This window comes from Rhinolophus sinicus, linkage group LG02 (genome assembly GCF_036562045.2).
Source record: "Rhinolophus sinicus isolate RSC01 linkage group LG02, ASM3656204v1, whole genome shotgun sequence".
Taxonomy (NCBI): domain Eukaryota; kingdom Metazoa; phylum Chordata; class Mammalia; order Chiroptera; family Rhinolophidae; genus Rhinolophus; species Rhinolophus sinicus.
Genome location: NC_133752.1, coordinates 182,936,367 through 182,955,561, shown reverse-complemented (window position 1 = coordinate 182,955,561; position 19,195 = coordinate 182,936,367). Strand labels below are relative to the sequence as shown.

At 40.3% G+C, this 19,195-nt stretch overlaps 1 protein-coding gene across 5 annotated transcripts in view; it reads right to left on the bottom strand.

Moving 5' to 3' along the window:
* ANO4 (anoctamin 4) overlaps positions 1-19,195 on the bottom strand; it is a 354,484-nt gene that overhangs the window by 32,906 nt on the left and 302,383 nt on the right. For all 5 annotated transcript variants that reach the window (XM_074326212.1, XM_074326210.1, XM_019732194.2 and 2 more), the window contains 7 exons: positions 15,618-15,758; positions 12,105-12,269; positions 6,344-6,380; positions 4,160-4,271; positions 3,029-3,086; positions 2,792-2,889; positions 952-1,094 (listed from right to left, as the gene is read on the bottom strand). In XM_074326212.1, the coding sequence (XP_074182313.1) occupies positions 952-1,094; positions 2,792-2,889; positions 3,029-3,086; positions 4,160-4,271; positions 6,344-6,380; positions 12,105-12,269; positions 15,618-15,758 (754 nt within the window). The remainder of the gene's footprint in view (positions 1-951; positions 1,095-2,791; positions 2,890-3,028; positions 3,087-4,159; positions 4,272-6,343; positions 6,381-12,104; positions 12,270-15,617; positions 15,759-19,195) is intronic.

The following is a 19,195-nucleotide window of genomic DNA, read 5'->3' as shown; positions in this document are numbered from 1 at the left end:
CAAAAAAAACTATACATGCTCAATATATCTGCTAAGGGGTTTTGTTAGCTTTTCTCCCTTGAGAGGTAAGAAGAATAGAAAAATAATAATGTTATAAGATACCATGCGCCAGGTACAAACTATGAGCTGGGCATTGTCCTAAGCCCTTTCCACGCATTAACTCATTTGATCCACACACAGACCCTATGAAGTGGTTACTCTTATCATCTCCACTTTAGAAATGAGGAAATTGAGACAAAGAACGACTAAGTAATTACCCAAGCTTTCACAGTTAATAAGTTACAGGGCTGGAATTTGAACCCAGGCAATCTGTTTCCAAATCCCATGCTCTTAGTTACATGCTAAGATAAAAAGATTACAGAGAAATCTGATTCCTTACAGTGTAGCATAGCTTAAGCATTCCTAGCTTTCTGTCAATCCTCTCCAAGAAAAAAACAACCGTCCCCACTATACCCCCTACCGATTCATATTACAGCATCTTATGAAACTTTATTACACTTACTCTTTATATCTCTGGCTTCCCCCACTAGCCTATGCATTCTTTGAAAGCTAGGACTGTGTCCTATTTCTTCTTATATCTCTAGTACCAACTGTAGTATCTGCCTGGACATAATGTGGCTCAACAGATGTCTGCTGAATGGATCAATCAAGTCATGAGTGATAACTCCTTTGTCTTTGGTTCATCAAATTTTCCAACTCAGTTTTGTTTTCTGGTGATTTATTACAAGGGACAGAACACATGTCATGATGAGTTTGATGTGACTACAGGCTTTTGGCACCATCTCTATGCATTGAGCTTCTTAAAGCAAGACACTGCTTCCTTTGCATTTAGCTCAAAAATCTGTGCACATTGATAGCCTAGATGATAACTGATGTACGCGTAGCTGAATGTAGCTAAAGATCTAGAATTTGCATTTATGAAACATAGGATAAAGTAAAATATTTCCATACTCATTTCTAAGTATTCATCAAAGAGTCCGTAGGCGTTCATTGGCTGGAGGTTGTAGTCCTTTTCCCATTGTGGGAAACTTATTTTCCTGTCGGGCCCATGTTCTTGCCGTAATTTTCTTCTAGTCCACCAATTCTGAATTAACCTGCAAGACAAGACCCATTGATTTAAAACATACATACAACTGCTCATAAGACTTAAGTAGTAAGAATCAGAGGGAGTTCGAACATAGGATCCTAGTTAAAAAAAAAAACAAAAAACCTAGGACAGGCTGCCAAGGAAATAAAGCCTTGGAGTAGGAAGAAAAATCACAATGGAGGCTATACTTCAAGTATTTGTACTTCCAAGTGAACAGAATGATGGAGGAACTTATTTTAATCATTCACGGAACTGTCTCATGTTCAGTGCTGCCTAGAAGGGCTGGGTAGAGGGCTGAGAACATCCATAAACCAACCCCTCTAGTACAGAGGCAATACTCAGATATGCGAGAAGATGTGACCAATAAGGCTTAAATTAGGGCGAACGAGCAGTCTTCCCACGTGGGTGCTGAGCTGCGTATTCTGACTTGGGGGTGCCAAGAAGACTTGCAAACCCACAAAATGCTTCCTCTCTTGACTGAAGCCAGCAGTCCCACAACTGGACTCGGATCTTATGACATGGAACAGAGTTGAGGAAATGGGGGGGTGAGGGCGGGTGGGGAGAGAGCTGTGTGCTATGGGGGATAAGGGAAAAGTTGAAGGGCTTCTGGCAGGAGAAATGCCAAAAAACAAAACAAACGCGAAATGAAGGCAATAAGGGGATAGTTATCAAAGACAAACTCTGCCTACTTCACAGTTTTGCTCTATGTTCGTATTACTAGAAGATAAAAGATAGCTCCCTTGATGGCTAATGACATTTTGCTAAGTTATGGTTTATACTTTAGAGTAGAATATAATGCTTCTACTTTTTAAATTTTATGCTTTAAAAAGTTCTGTAGAAAACATCAAACACTTGGAATGAGTTTTCTAAGAATAAATCTAAGGAGAGAAAATTACTGGTATTGGTTCTGACAGGAAGCTAAGTGATGAATTTTCAAAGTGAAGCAAGTTGCAGCTAATTTTTCTGGCTGAGTGGTCCTCCCTGAAACCCAAAGTTCTCTAAGGAGATGCCAAGCTGACATGGAAACCAGTAGGTGTGGAATTAAAACAGAAATAGAAGTGTTGCTGATTTCCGTCTCTTTAAATCTTAACAGCCCAGAGGTGAGCAAACCCAGCAGATTTCAAGGTGGTCCTTACACCGGTGATGCAAGTTTTTGCCCACTGTCAACAACATAAACTATTATGATAACATTTTTACTGGTTATGTTGACTTAGAAATACTATGGTTTCTTTTCTGAATCCCTACATTTTCTCCTTTCCTTAAGTTTCTTTTCTGCACAGTCTGAGTTTAAGGTAGTTAAAAAAAAATGACCATTCCTGATTTATCTCAGGGATGTTGGAGCAGAGATTTAGTTAATGTGTCACAGAGATTTGCAACGCTGGAGCTTAAAGGGTCAGAGACATCATTTAAAGCAGCTTGAATGCAAGTATCCAATATTTAGGGGCCTGGTATACTTTTATTTCCCCGGTATACTTCTTATAGACTATTCACCTTTGTTCCTGTGACTTGTGCTAAGTCTTCCAAAAGAGCCCACGTTTATTACTTTCATGAGTGTCCTTGAATATCTGAGCATGAACATTGTTAGCTCCGGGTACATGCACTGGCTTAGCTGCTGAGTCTGCATTGCTTATCTTACTTGCCACACCTAGAAAAGCCAACAACGAGCAGTGCTGCCTCTCCACTACAGATATCAAAGGTACTTACGGGTAGCCAAGTTCCATGAAATTATTCCAGGTCTGCTTTAGCACCATTATAATACCCATTTGCATACAGAGATCAATAAGGCATCCACTAGGGTGGCACTGCGAGGTAAGCAAACACAGAAATTCAAGAATCAGTGGAGAGGAAGAAAGGGTGCCTGGTTTCTAGTCTGTACGAAGTTGCCCTAAGGCTGTTTAATACAAGTTTGGAGGAAACAAGGAATGATGGGAGAATACAGACCTCTTCTAGTCTCCACCTGTTTATCAGCCTCAAGTAGGCACCTGGGTGTCCTGTAAATCTTCAACACACACAGAAAAACAAACCATTAGCATCCTATAAGTCGAAGCTTTCAGTGAATATTACATTCAGATTAGCACATCTTCCAGTGAAAATTACTGGTACATTGCAATTATTTGCAATAATTATCAAAGGGGATAGTTATCAAAGACAAACTGCCTACTTCACAATTTTGCTCTATGTCCATATTACTAGAAGATAAAAGACAGCTCCCTTGATGGCTATGACATCAGGTCTGAGAATTAGGAAACTCTGTGGAGCTGTCATAACTGCAGCTTTTGGAATTCTTGTGGCGCTGTCTCTTTGGCCTTTCTATCTGGCTGCAGACCACAGAGGCCAGTTGCTTGCTGTGACTTAAACATTTTCTGCTGAATACCAAGGGCTCCGGCCTGTGGAAGCAGCAGGTTGGTTTGAAACATATCCTGATCTTTTTGAATAATAGCAATGACTTTTTTTTTTTTTTTAATTAAACTATTTGACTAGAATTCCATGCTAAATACTGAAGAGAAGCTGCTGTATCCATCTGACCAAAACCCAATCCTTGGCCTATCCCTGGTTCTCCTCTGCTCTGAAACACTTCCTGGAGGAATGGAATTCATGGGCCACGACCACTAAACATGGGATCCTTTCCAAATCCTCGTAACTGCTGCATTCAGAGGTTACCAGGTCTGCACTGGCATCCTAGGTCAGCCCCCTTTTCAGTCTGATGTCCTTCCCTCTTCTGTGAAGTCAGGGATCTAGGACATGTTGAGGCCACTCCCCCCGCCCCCCACCACCATGCCAGCTGCTCATGCAGGTGTGAGACCCGGAGGGCCTGGTTCAGGTGCAGATGGAGCCCACATCCTTCACATGTATAAATGGTTTTCCTCCACTTACCTCTTAGCAAGAAAAGGTGTACAGATACTCTAGACCATTTCCTGAGATGGGAGTGGGAAGGGAAAGGAGGAGACTGAGCTTCTTCTTTTACACTTTGTATAAATCACTCTACAGGAGGGACTTCTCTGTCCCCTCTAGTCAGTGACCTTTGAGCATTCTGTCCTCAGCCTGGGGAGTGTGGAGACATAGGGTTCTTACCTTCCGAGGAAGAACGCAATGTAAAACGTGGAGCTGTTCAGATTGACAAATTGAAAAAGAAACATTTTCAGGGTGAAGCTGTTCTCCCACTCGGACTCTGTGCGAGGCTGTTCTGTGGATAAATGGGGAACCGAGTTTGAAAGGCTGCATCTGATCCCCTCTCAGCTGCCTCTGTCCCGCTCCCCATACACACAGGGTGGGAACAGAGGCCTCCTCAGGAGGTTGCAGGAGAGCCCAGTTTGCCTATAGTTGGCTGAGGTAAGTGGATCGTCCGTGGGAACCTCAGGCTTGTAGACCAGCCCCGACAAGGGTTTGGTGGGAAGCGACTACTGACTTGTCTGCGGGGACAGAATATCCAGTTGGTTCCACCATTACAGGATGTCCAGAGAGTCTACAGTACAGACAGCTAGGCTGCAGGGGCCTCATTCCCCGTGCTGGCTCCCAGCAGGAGTCTCTCCTTTGGCTCTTTGTTTCTGCCTGTGGGTAGGGCTGTGTGTGGGGTCAGGTCTCCTCCCAACTGCTAATAATTCCTCAGTGAAATACCAGGTGCTACTAAGTGAGAGGGAGTCAGAGTCGCATCTCAGAATGTCACCAGTATTTGACTCCTTTACCAGTCACCCTCGGCCACCATTTTTCATTCTCGTGGACAAATGCCAAGGAGATGACCTTGCCTTTAGAGCTTTTACCGTGTATCACCATCTGTGTCTCACAATTTCCTGACCTCAGTCAGGAACGGATCCTTCTATTTCAACTTCTGTAAAGCAAATCCTCTTTGGATGTTGTGATATGAACCAAAATACAGACCAAACCTCCAACTTGACAAGTCAAATGCACTCATCCTTCCCCAAGATCTGTGTCTTCACCCCAAACAATGTCAAAGAAAATGTATTTAATGCAACAGCACTTTTTCTGTTTCTACATTCCCTGAGCTTCTAATTGCTCGTTTACCATTTCAATCCATCAATTCCTTTTCCACGAATTATAATACAACTCAAAATGTTTCCTGGGAGCATATCAGAGAAGGGAGGGGAGGAAGAAAGAGAATCTGATTTAAAGCAGCTTAAATATCCATTTCAGAACAAGGCTGCACTGCTGTTAAGGGAAGAAAAGGAAGAGGATGCTTAAAGGTTTTAGGTTTATGTCACTTCTGCTACCGAGCTCCTGGTTACATAGGAAGATCTTCCAGTTGTCAGCCAGGTGGGTGGGTTCCCAGGTGTCCCAATCATGGATGAACCATGGCTGTATCTCCACTGGCATCTTTGCCAGCCTGGATCAAGGCACCACTTGGCACAGTCTACCAATGCACAATTACCTCTTCTATGGACCTAAACCTCGTTCTATCTATTTTGCAAGGGATGGTAGTGATGGAAGATTTCAATAACATTAAAGGAGATATGCCAAGTGCCTAGCTCTGTATCTGGCACACAGAAAGACTCAATAAATAGCACCCTGCATTATAATGAATATTATAAATAAAATCACCTTTGTGACTCCCCCTGCCCCGGATAAGCTACATATTGGAATGCACTAAAACAGGTTATGTGGGAGCGTGTAATTTCCTCAACTTGCATAGAATGAAATGACTAATATCGCAACAATAAAACTGTGACACTTTCTATATCTTGAAAAGCTGGAAAATGTATGGTGTATAGCTGGCTACCAGATTATTCTAGTCAGAGAAAAGTTCTTAGGGATGACTCGTCCAGACGAATGTTATTTCAACCAATGTCGGTGATGGTTAGCCTGCCTACATTCCTGGCAGAGTCTTCCAAGCCACTAACTTTGCTATGGTTTTATACACCATGAAAACTTGATACATTTTTGAATACATGAAAATTGCGGGCAGTGGCAAATGAATACTTTTCTAAATGATTCTGGGCACTTTATACACATGTACTTCTGTGATGCTTTATTTTTTGTGCGTTTTCCTTTTATATAAGAGAAAACTTACTTTAGATTACATTACAATTGATGTTTGTCACAGGTTTCAAAGCTTTAAGTAAAAAAGGTCCCCCAATTATTGTACATATTTAAACTGGCCTGTTGAAGGCAAAGAACAAATTGCTGCATGTAACTCAAAATAAAGGGAATATTTCTTTGCAGCAGTGTTTCAGAAATGAATCTTTGAAAAGGTACTTTCCAGACTACAATACTGTACCATGAAATAAAAAGGGTTTGACTTACCTAAATTCGTCAGAAGAAGTGCAACTTTTTCGTAGAGCTGTAAAATAAATTTCATACATTTAACAAATGAATTGTAGATGTTTTAAAATCTGTAATTATAAGTGAAATAGGTAACCATGAGTGAAAATGATTTCCTTATCCACCCATTGCTCCAATAATGAAAATAATGTGAACAATTGTGTCCTTTCAGGGCAAGAAAGGTGCCGTGGTACAAGGCTCCATTTTACTATGTTTAAAATCTCACTTCTCATTTTGGAGTGAGTAATTCTGTGACAACAGGGCTAGCAGCCACGAATTACCAGCTTGTTGAGTGATGCTGGACAAGTCACAACATTCCTGGGCTCCACATGGCCTCAATGGAAACTCTCCAAGACTGCTTGTGGTGGTAGGATTCTGTAAGCCTTCCTGTTTAGGGACTGCTGGATTTTCTGGCTTATAGCAGTCATAAATACTGACGTGATCTCACATTACTGGGAACTCCCACGTTTATGATACTCTGCTTTTCCAGTAGTGCCCGGGATGCATTCTTAAACTAACTCATCATCTGCTAAATGGAGGGTCCTAGGAGGGAAGGAAAAGGTGTGTGCTTGTGTGTGCTTGTGCATGTGTGTATGTGTGTGCTTGTGTGTATAGAAGTGCAGGGTGTACAGTTCAGGGCCAACCCAGCTCTAGGAGATTTCCCCAGAGAGGGTATAAACTGAGAAAAAGAACAAGTGCCGTATCAAAAATGAAAGATGATAAATGAAAATTAAAAGGAAAACTGGTCAAATGGATTTGAATAATATGCAAATGCTGATCACATTTTGAGTAAAGTGGTGAAAATGCATTGGTTACAATTTTCCTGGCTGGAATTATAACTTTACCAGCCAGTTAACTGTAGGGCTTGGGCACGCTACCTCACCTCTTCTTCAGACCATCCTTTTTCCTTTTATATGTAGTTGAGAATGGGTATTGGACTCATCGATCTTAAGGTCCTTCTTAACTTTTGAATTATCTTTTCCAAGATGCTAGTTACAGGAACAGGCAAAATACTCAGACTTTATGACACTAAACTTTCAGCAATGACTATGGCTTGCTATGGTAAGATATAATTAATATGGCCATAGTATCAAATTTTGTGGATAAAACCTTAGACCGTTGGAGTCCAATGTTAACAGACATTGGTATAATTTTCAATAAGAAATCCTGTGGAATAGATTAGTCATAAATTTTACCTTAAAAATAAAATGGTGGTAAATAACAAATTAAGACAGATGTTTTAATCAATAGTAAAATATATTTTACTATTATAAACATATTGTATCATTGAGGTTAATTATCAAGGAAAATTAGATTTGACTGATGAAACCACCTTTCTCAAAAACGCAGTGTTGGGTTACCCAGTTTATTCCTTACATCTTTCATGCTGACATACATTTGTCAAAGTGCCTCACTTTGCACACTTGTCCCAAAGGTCTTGTGAGCTGGTGACATGGCCAATGTTATTTTGGTTTGGACACTGAAAAAAAATGGAATTTATAAAAGGAACAGCACAGGAGTTAAAATATGATTAATATTAACCTTTTGAAAAATAAGTGTATGGGGACCAAGTGTATAGTACCTGTGAACCCTTTATATATACACTGAAGATATACAGAGATGGACAGTGAGGCTTTGAGTGGGATACAATAGGAAAGGGCACATAAATAGGGAAACTGATGGTTGGCAACAGATTTTTAGATGAGTGGTTTCTGGGGTTTGATTTCTCATTAGGCAGGTGAGACAGAAACCATAAATGGTTTGTTCTGATCAGAGCAGTGGGAAATCTGTTTCCAAACTGAATAGTACAAATTGTGAATGTTAAAATCTGTAACTGACAGAAAGCTTTCTGATCTTAAGTACTTTTCCAAAAGAAGCTTCTAATTAAAATACTTCTAGTTTGATTTTGTTCTCCGGATCAATGCATCTGAGCATGTCTGCTGGAAGCCATATTTTGTGGTTTACTTCTTTTTGGAACAGGACATTGTGGTTTTCACTGTTTACAATATAATGAAATATCTGACTCATATTAGTGTGGGTGAATGAAAAGATGGTAATCACTTTTAGTCTCCTTCTGGGATATAATATATCCTCTGTTGACATCTTTAGCTTGCAACCATCATATTGATATGTTCTTTGGTTGCTAGTGAAGCAGCATGGAATTAAAACAGTATGACAAGTAACAAGAAAATCCATTCTATTCATTCCATCTTTGAAATATTTATTTTTTGTAGTATTTATTTTTTAAGAAAAGAAATAAAATGAAAACCAGTGAGTGCTTCTAAACCAGTCATTAAGAGGCATAATATTTTGTTAGGATCAACAATACTTTTGCAAGACAATATGAATTTTATTTTTAAAGTACACACTGAGTAAGAGAAAATACACATCCTTAAATCTAAAAGTAGGCATTCCTTATAGGTCTGCTTCTTCAGCCAGCATTGGACAATTCTAGCAAAAAGTAAGAAACAGGTATGTGATCAGAAACAATTGATATTATTTAAAAATTAGAGGCTTTAGTGCACATAAATTAAAAACCAATCTAGCTCTCAAGGTTTTTATGTTCAATTAATGAAAGTGTAGTAATGATTAATGTATAAATGATCATTATTGCAAGACCAGAATGACCAAGATTTTAAGTAGCTGAAAACAATTTATATAGCTATAAAAAACTGTGTTATTGGACCATGAAATATCTTAAATTGAGTAATTTCAGAAGTTAGCAGAGAGTTCAGTTCTAAACTGGTCAAAGCTATGTTATAGTCATTAGTTTGTCATCTGTCCTTTATGTGATATTTGCTTTTTGAGCACTTACTTTTTTTTTTTTTTAGATATTCTAATGAAAATCTTTCCAAACTATATTACACACTTGGTGTCCTTCGTAATGGAACCTGCAAAGCTTCAGGGCATAAGACAGGACTGCAAATGTGAGTGCTGGGAGGGGGATGTTATCAGAGATAGCCAAGGAGGATAAAGCAATTGGTTCCTGCACAAAAAGGTGCTGATGACACTGCTTTGAGAATTCCTACATGTATATACATTTTCTTTTTCCTTTTCCTTGCCATGGCTTGCCATTTCCTGTCCTTTTCAGTATTCTTGTCTTAGTAGTAACCTTTTGTTCTAGTTTGATGTTGGCTCACAAATCAGAATACTAAAGGTATTCACATTGTATTTAAAATAAATGAAAATACACCTTAAGGGTATTCATAAAAGTAACTGTTAGCTTTAGTGTGTGGACTCTGCATCATCCATTTTGGTGACTCTAAAACCCTTTGTTAGACAAAACATACAAAATGCCTCCCAGTCTAGCTCCCGGCACATAGTAGGTGCTTTGTAATGTCTGTAACTGTATATGTTTCCCACTTCCTATGCTCCCTTCTTCATTTTTAATTTACTTCCTCTTTTCTTAGCTGCATCTCGTGAAGTAGAGATTGCTGGATAAGTGCTATCCAGTTAAATGAAGTTGTTACTCTGACAACACTGGCACCTGCTCAAAATGTATGAGCAAACATATACTTATAGGCTCACTGCACGTACACAGAAATTTATTTAGGATGTATAAATTAAATTTTAATCAGACATCAGAGAAAAGAGATGTTAAAAAACATACGATAACCTTTAATTCCTTGCATCCTACATGGACGCAGAATCTTTCACTGCTCTGGCTGTTTGGTTAATGTCACCGTGAATCACCCCCTTCATAATCCACCTTCAGACTAGCTGAGTGGTGGAGGGGGGAGTGCCAATTTCAATCTCTACTTGACCAAGCAATTATACAACCATCACATCAAAATGATCAACAACTGCTCTTCTTCCATTTTTATAATGTCTGGATTTTGAAACTTTTTTTCTGAAATAATAAATTCCTGTGTATTTTAATCATAACAGTAAGAACAAATTACCCACATGTCATTAACTCAATGACTACTAGTTCACCTAAGACCCTTAAATCAACTTCTCTATTATTGGGTAGGTTGAATGCTCTTAGGAATCCCTTAGAGTTTACTGGTTACAGAATTCGGGATTGTTCAAAGAGCTGGAAATAACAATCTGAGTGGATGAGACTGTGTTGATAACAGTATTAAATTACTCGGACTTTGGAAAGCTCTTTACTAATGATGAGAGTGTTTCAGCATTATGGCCCAGATTTATGATGAGGTATAAATGAGGGTGAGGGGAAGTATAATTAATTGAGTATCTCCAGGCTTAACACGGTGCTTGGCACTTCACGTACATTATCTTATTTATTCCCTACTGCAATCTTCTAATGTCCGTATTTTTATATATAGGTTGACCTCAGGTCTAACAGTGTCAGCCATTATCTTTTGTTCTGCAAATAATAACAATTTACTAAGAGCCTATGATGTGCCAGGCCCTGATACTGGGAAATAACAACAGGTAAAAAAAAACAGACAAAAGTTTCTGCCCTCATGGGCCTACATTCCAATGGAGGAGACAGATCATGAACAAAATAACTTTTTAAAAATAGCATATGAGATGGTGATAAATGCCATAGAGAAAAACAAAGCAGGCAAGGAGATAAGACATTGTCAGATGGCAGGAATAGATTGCAATTTGAAATTGAGTGACCAGGGAAGCCATTAGAAAGTAACATGTGAACAAAAACCTGAAGAAGGTGAGGGAGCAAGCTGTGCAGACTCATTGGGGAAGAATATTCCAGGCAGAGAGAAGAACAAGTAAAAAGTCCTAGGGCGAGAGCATGCCTGGACATCCAAGGAGCCAAGGGAAGCCAGTGAGGAGCAGGAGAATCCGGGTGAGTGGTGAGCACACAGGGTCAGAGATGTCACTGGGGCCAGACGGGGGAGCGCTTCAGAGGCCATGTAAAGACATGAGCTTTTATTCTGAGTGAGAGGAAAGCCACCGGATATGTGAACAGAGTGACATGAGTTGACTTCTATGTAAGCAGCTTGCTCTGGCTGTTGTGATGAGCCTAGACTGGGGGGAGCAAATGTGGAAGCAGGGAGCCCAGTTAGGAGGGCACTGCAATAACTGAAGTGGGACTCGGATGTGTGTGAAAAGTGATCAAACTCTGGAAACATTTTGATGGTGAGAGAAACAGAGGAGTCAAGGATAAGTAAGGCCAAGGTTTTCAGCCTGAGCAGCTACAATGGGGAGGCTGAGGGAGGAGCTGATTCTGGAAAGAAGATGGGGGGTCTGCTGGGTTTGAATGTGTTAAGTGAGGAGGGTTGAGTAGGCAGTTCAACATATGAGTTTGAGGTTCAGGGGCAACATCTGGACTGAAATATACATCTGAAAAACACGTGAAACCAAGACAAGCAGCACACCCCACCCTGGTATGTCCCTTGCAGAGTTATTTCAAGGAAGGCTTTGGATATTGATGCCTTCCCGTCATTCAGAATCAAAGGAAATGGGAACCAATACTGTTGAACTATGTCACAGATTCTGAGCGGCGCCTTTAAAATACATTCTCTGAATGTCCTCAAGTGGTACACAGTATTATCTTACTGGATAAATAAGGGAACTATGATTCACAGAGCATGAGGACCTTGCCCAGCCTAACATGGTAGAAAATCCTGGAGCCTAGATTTAACTCAAGCCTTCTAACGACCCAGACCCGAAAGCATGTCATGCCAGGCACTTTGCTGCTGGGCCACCAGGGCTCCTGGACTCTCTGAGGCCAGGTCCCTTCAGCAACAGAAGAAAACGACCGCCGCAGCCCATGTACTTCACCCGTCTGGCTAGTTACCAGCAGCTCACTCACCACATTCAGCAGCATGATGATACAGAAGTTGATGCACACGGCGGTCCCCGTGGTTGCGACCTGAGAGTTATTCCTGATTAACGCCCACTTGAAGGCAGCAAAAGTGCTGACGGTCACCACCCGATAAATGACGATCCCAAACACGGCGGCGATCACCACACAGATCTGGCAGGAAGACAGAGGAGCCCCAGTGAGCACTGAGGCGGAATGAGGCAGGAAGAGGGGTCCCCACCACTTGGGAAAATCCTCTGATGACAAAAGAAAATAAAGCAAGGGTGGTACTAACTCAAAAAACCACAGCACAATGCATACTTTTCACTGTGGTTAATGCTTTCTTGTGTCTGTTTGTATTTATTCTCGTGTTATTCAAACAGAAAAACCATAGTGCTTAAAAGTTCATAAACCATGTAAGCTATGGGGTAACATTTTATTATGCAGAATATTAGATTGAACAGATGAACAAATATTTATTGTGGAAATCCTGTGATGTCACTCTTCTGTTTAGAACTAGTTATTGGTTTCCTTTTACTCTTAGGATAAGAGCAAAGCCCTTCTAGTGGCCCGCTAGACTCTCCCCAGCCCCACTGAGTGCCATTTTACCCTCCCCTGGGGGACTCCAGACCTTCTCTCATTGTTTCAAATGGGCTAAGCACCCTTAATCTTCAAGACCATTTCCTTTACCTAAAATGCTGACCCACCCAATTCCCCTGCCAAGTATATGAGGTCTGACAATTAAGTTTGCGAACTCATCCTAGAAAAAGTGCTACACACCTCACTGCTGAATGTCACTATGGTCACCTTCGAAGTACTCCCCTTGGGAAGCTATGCACTAATGCCAGCATGTAGTCAACCCTTCAAAGCAATTTTGGAACTCTTTTTCTGGAATGGCAATCAGAGCTGTCATCGTATTACCCTTTGATGTCCTGAATGTCATCAAAATGTCTTCCTTTCAATATTTCCTTTATCTTTGGGTAAAGGAAGAAGTCATTGGAGGCCAGATCAGGTGAGTAGGGAGGCTGTTCCAATACAGTTATTTGTTTACTGGCTAAAAACTCCCTCACAGACAGTGCCCTGTGAGCTGGTGCATTGTTGGGATGCAAGAGCCATGAATTGTTGGTAAAAAGTTCAGGTCGTTTTCGACTAACTTTTTCATGCAGCTTTTTCAGCACTTCCAAATAGTAAACTTGGTTAACTGTTGGTCCAGTTGGTACAAATTCATAATGAATAATCCCTTTGATATCAGAAAAGGTTAGCAACATCATTGCAACAAGGTCACAAACTTAATTGTCAGACTTTGTACACACAGGCAGCCTAGTTAATACCTACTCATCCTTCACATCTGAGCTCAAGAACCACTTCATAATTGAAGCTTTTCATGACTCCCCAGATTTTTATTTTGTTATATAGTATCTGTACTCTTCTTTCAGTATCCTTATAATTTCAAACAATGTGTCAGTTTGAGTATTGACAGTTGCCCCTACTTAGAAAGTAAGCCCCATCAGGGCAAGGGTGGTATCCGTTTTGCTCACCCTGGTCTCTGTAGCACCTTAATACAATTACGGGTATTCAGTTATTTGTTGCTGAATAAGCCAACTATGTGATAGGTGCATAATCTCTTATTAATCAGATATAAACACAGACTGAACTGAGGCATCTTTCTCTGAAGAACTTCATGGTATTGGAGAAGAATACAGCATGTCTTCTATCTCTATAAAATAATGGGAATTTGAGGCTCCAAAAAGTTTTGTGACTTTTATTAGGTGACTCACTTTATATGTCAGAGTAGAGACCTTAGCCTACTTAGTTATCAAACACTGGATCTTAAAGCTAAGCCTCAGGATGGCCTCCACTGGCTTACAGATTTCTGTTTTCATAGAAACATTCCTGTTTTACACAAATCTATTTTTGGCTTACTGTGAGTGACATGCTCTAAGAACCTGAGCATGAACTCTAGCGGGAACTGGCCAAGATGATGATGATGATGATAATAATAATAATAATAATAATAATAATACAAAACACTGCCCATGTCTTAATCCTAGAGCTGCTAATAGGGAGATAGGTAAAATCTATGCTGAATTTCAGACAAGGTGGCAATATGGTGGAATGGACAGCTTGCTGGACTCAGGAAGAAGTCAGGTCTGAGTCCTGGTTCAGCTGCTACCTACTGTATTTCCCCCAAAATAAGATCAGATTTTATACCATATTTCCCCAAAAATAAGACCAGGTCTTATATTAATTTTTGCTCCAAAAGACGCATTAGGGCATATTTTCAGGGGATGTCTTATTTTTTCATGTACAACAATCTACATTTATCAAACACAGTCGTGTCACCTTCTTCTGGAACATTGTCATAATGTACTAAAGGCATCCGTTTGGCTGATGATCTTAATGGGGGCTTATTTTCGGGGTAGGTTTTATTTTCAGGGAAACACGGTAGCATGTGACCTTGGGGAAGTAGCTTGTCCTGTCCATGGCTTCGGCCTCCTATGCTCTAGGTAGAAGAGAGAAAGCTTATGTGTATAGGTCTTGTGAGAAACAAAAACCAAGACAACAAACATGAACACACTTATAGAAGGCAAAGCATGACGCAAAACAGGATCTGCAGAAGGGCATCGGTATGAATCTTGATTTGAGCTGAAGGACTTTTGGGAATGCTGCCTACCCTTTCATCTCCTGAATTCATTTCTAGCTAAACGGGATAGGTTGTCTGGATTTACTGTAGTCTTGTCCCTTCCACTCTAATGATCTAGGACATATAGTTACACACTTGCTATCGAAAAAGAGGAGAAGAGAATCCTAGCCACCTCTTAGTGTTTTAAAATGACATTTCTGAGGAATCTGCATGTTTTGTTTAATGGTTAAGAGGGTCAAAGCTGATCACCAAAATGACTTCCTTTTAGAAAATGCTAACCACTCAGCTTCAAGTTAGTATTTTTCAAACTGATAAAACCATTAGTAAATCTGAAAATCAATTTTAGGGGGTTAGAGCTAACATTAAAAAAAGACTACAATAAAACAGAAAAAAAAGTAGAGTTCGTTGCATATTGGAAAGGTGAACACTGTTTCAGTGACTCTGTTTAGTTTTATACATCTATTTGCATAGCATATACGGGGTCATAACAGAAAATGTATTTCTTACATGGGCCTGGTAAAAAAGTTTGAAAACACTGCTGGAGGTCCTACCTCATCTTTTTAGTTACCCTTCAGAATGGCAGGAAGAGGCAAGTGCAAAGAACATTGGACTAGAGGGTCTGAGCTCTTGGATATTTCCTCCCTATTCAGGAGCTAACCTGGACAAGCCCCTTAACCTTCTGGAGTCTCAGTTGCTTCATCTGTAATGTGGAGATGAGACCCTCCCTGACATGTCACAGAGCTGTTGAGAGATTTAAATAAAAGAACGTGCAAAAATGTTGGGTAGAACTATGCAAATGCCTGACATGATTATTGTTGTTATCATGCTACAAATTTGTACTTTCTGAAAAAAATAGTTTTGTAAAAAAACTTTCAAACCATAAAAAATATTCCAGATGCAGAAACGATCAGTCGGCTGCATTTATCTGCAAATGCTTGGTATGGTTCTGGCTTTCCGGAAATGGGATTCATCCGCTCTTTCTTGGAATACTTGGCTTCAAACTGGGGCCGTATTTCTTCCTTAAAAAACAAGCAGACATATTTTTATGCTCTGAAGAGTTGCACACACAATAAGAAAAAAATCATTTTACCTAACAGGAAAACTGAGTCACCAGTTCTCACACTAATCAGTCAATGAAGGAGGTGGGCTTGAGACCCAGGTATGAATGTTTGGAAACTGGCCACTTGAAAATATCTAAAGAATGATGATCTCATCTCATTATCATCGAGGCAATGTGATTTAAACTAATAGTTAAATGTCTGTTATCTTATTAAATTATGCTTGCGGTAACTGAGAATGAGAATAGGGACCACCTGTTCTGTCTCTAGTGGTTTGGAACAATTAATAAGCTTTTACTTTTATTACCAGGAAATGACATGAATACTAGGACGAAGAATGCTCCTGAACAGCGAAATGTTCAGAATTCATTTTGTGAGTATATCTAATGGCAATATAATTCTTAGTAGTACAAATTTTATTGAATTTTTCGATTTAGACAGCTAAAAACATGGTGGATCTATTTTTTTAATAAGTCCCTATAGGAGTCATTCACCTTTAACCATAGATTTCAAAAATATTCTTAATCGGTATTGAAAACAAAGTAAATACCTTTCAAACACAGCTAACAGCAAAGCTCCTCTAATTCTAAATCAAACTGAGATTTTATTTCAATTAGTTAAACCCCATCCAATGTGAAAAGCTTCTGACTAAAAAGCAATTATGGGATTAGGAAAAGGTAATCAGCAAGAGGGTATGTTGAAATAGTTCCAGTTAATTAAGTGCATGTTCTATTTAAGTGTCTTAGAAGAGGAGAGAAAATGAGCGGAAACTCTGGCAAAATGGAGACTGAGTTAATCCAGGCATAAACACTCACGACTCGGATGAAGGCACTGACAGAAAGCGAAGAGGAAGCCAAGAGAGGAGAGGTTATGAAGAATGGGCACCATTTGGAAAAAATGGGCACAGCCCATGCAGGAGGAAAGGCAGCCTGGCTCCTCCTTCAGGATAAACCCAATGCTGACCTTCACTCAGTGGCAGGTAATGGGGAAGGTCAGAGGGAGATGATACAGTTATAAACAGCTTTTGTCTCCTTTTATTTATTTTAGGCAGTTACACTTGAAGATATAAATAGAACAGACCTAGACTTTGCTGCTTCTTTGGGAAACAAAGAATTTATCAGGCTGTAAGTGTCATCAAGAGTCACTGAGTTAGCCATCCAAAAACTGAGGCCAATTACGGAGTCAGGCCTGTCTTCCTAGGTATGATAGGCTGAATTGTGTCCCCTACGCAAATTCATATCTTGAAGTGCTAACCTCCAGTACCTCAGAATGTGATGTATTTGGAGACAGGGTTTTTGCAGAGGTAATAAGTTACGATGAGGTAATTAGGGTGGCACCTAATCTAGTATGACTAATGTCCTTATAAGAAGAAGAAATTTAGACAGAGATACTCACGGAGAAAAGACAATGGGAGGGCTCAGGGAATAGATGGCCATCTATACACCCACGAGAGGGGCCTGGAATGACAGATCCTTCTCGCAAAGTCCTCAGAAAAAACCAACCCTGCCAACACCTTAACCTCAGAGTCCCAGTGTCCAGAACTGAGAGACAATAGATTTCGGTTGTTTGAGCCACTCAGTCAGTGGTCCTTTGTTACGGCAGCTCTAGCAAACTAACACCCTGGGTTATCCCTGAAGGAGGCATGAACAAGTCTGGGCTTTTCTGCACAGCAAGCTGAGAGACACAGGCTAGAACTACCATGTTTCCCTGAAAATAAGACTGGGTCTTATGTTAATTTTTGCTCCAAAAGATGCATTAGGGCTTATGTTCAGGGAATGTCATCCTGAAAAATCATGCTAGGGCTTATTTTCTGGTTAGGTCTTATTTTCGGGGAAACACGGTATAAGGCATTTCTACAATGAATCCCACTCTGAGAAACGGAATAGCACATGGCTACTGAGGTAGGTTCCTATAGAAATATATGCTGAGTGAAAGAACGGTTCAGTGCTGCAAGCTTTTTAACAGGGCTGGGAAGGCAGAAGGCTCCAGACTTACAAGGGATGTTTATCCTAAGGGTACACGTGTCTTAGGCCCACCACAAGTGCCAAAAGAGCTGTTTCTACATTTTCCTCTACAAAGATGAAATTCAGAAAATTTCCTCTACAAAGAGGAAACTGTAGAAACAACTCTTTTCTTTAGAAATGTGAAAAGTACAAAAGTGAAGTAGTTTGTCTAAGGTGACATAGTTGCTTAGTGGTGACTCAAATTCCCAGGAAAGAACATTTTTCATCTCATTTGAAAGTCGCTCCCGTGAACATACATAGTAAGAAACTGAAGAGCTTTACCCAGGAGGAAGTCCGAAATGCAGACTGGCTACTGCCGGGAAACTCCACAGTCAATTGGGCAGTGTCTTCAAATCCAGAAATCGTTTTCTGGAGAATGCTTACGAAAGCATGAGAGGCCTTATCAAAAGAACAAGGACTGCTGAAAAGCCCAGCATCCTTCTAGATCTAAAGCTGCCCAAATGTGTTCATGGACCTGAGGAGAAAAGTCAGCCATTCACAAGGCAAGACTTGAAGAAAAACCAACAAAAATACCTCTCAAATGATCTCTTCTGCCATACCTACCACAGGGTTAAAATTCTCACTTATGTTTCTACAAGATTTCTTTTCATATATAAAAATATATATGCATGTCTCTTGGAAGAAACACACCCATAAATACCCATTATCCCATCATAGAGGACTAATTTATCTGATTTATTGGCACATCAGAGCTCGGAGGAAATGGGACTCAGGAGAGTTTAAGAGATAATGGATGAGAGGAAGGAAACAGGACAGGCCTGGATCAACTGACAAGGGAGGGAGGGTCCCTACTTGGTGACCGAGCTCAGCATGGGGACTTGAGAGACTTCTGATAGGAATGCGGCAAGAAGAGAATATCAAGACCAGACACGGGTTAGAAGAGAGCACCGTGTATTGGCTTAGAAGGGGTAAAGGGAGAGTGATGGGGCTGGGAGATGTGTATCTCTCCTTCACAGTTTAATCCGGAACTGGACCTGCATTTAACAAACATCCACCAAGGAGGTTGATTGAGGAGCAGTTTTTCCTCAGCATTTTCCAGTCTGAGCATGTGCACACTGGGCACTGTCCAGGGTCCTGGAACTCACAGGAACTTTTCCTTGGAGTAGTTCTCTTAGGAGGTTTGCCTCCACGTGCCTAGAGTTGTAAAACTATTACCCTCTTTCTGCTGAAGTAAAGAAATGGAAAATAGCTAAGAAAACTAAACAAGTCTTGTTACCAATTCTTTGGAAGCCTTTATCTAAAAGTGAAATGTTTTACTTAGCCATGGACTTTTATTCCACTAAGCAATCAAAATGTTTTTTGTGTGTTTTTTTTAAATTCTGCTAGTAGGTTTTATACTGCTTGGAGTTTTCTGCAAAGACCGGTACTGAAAAT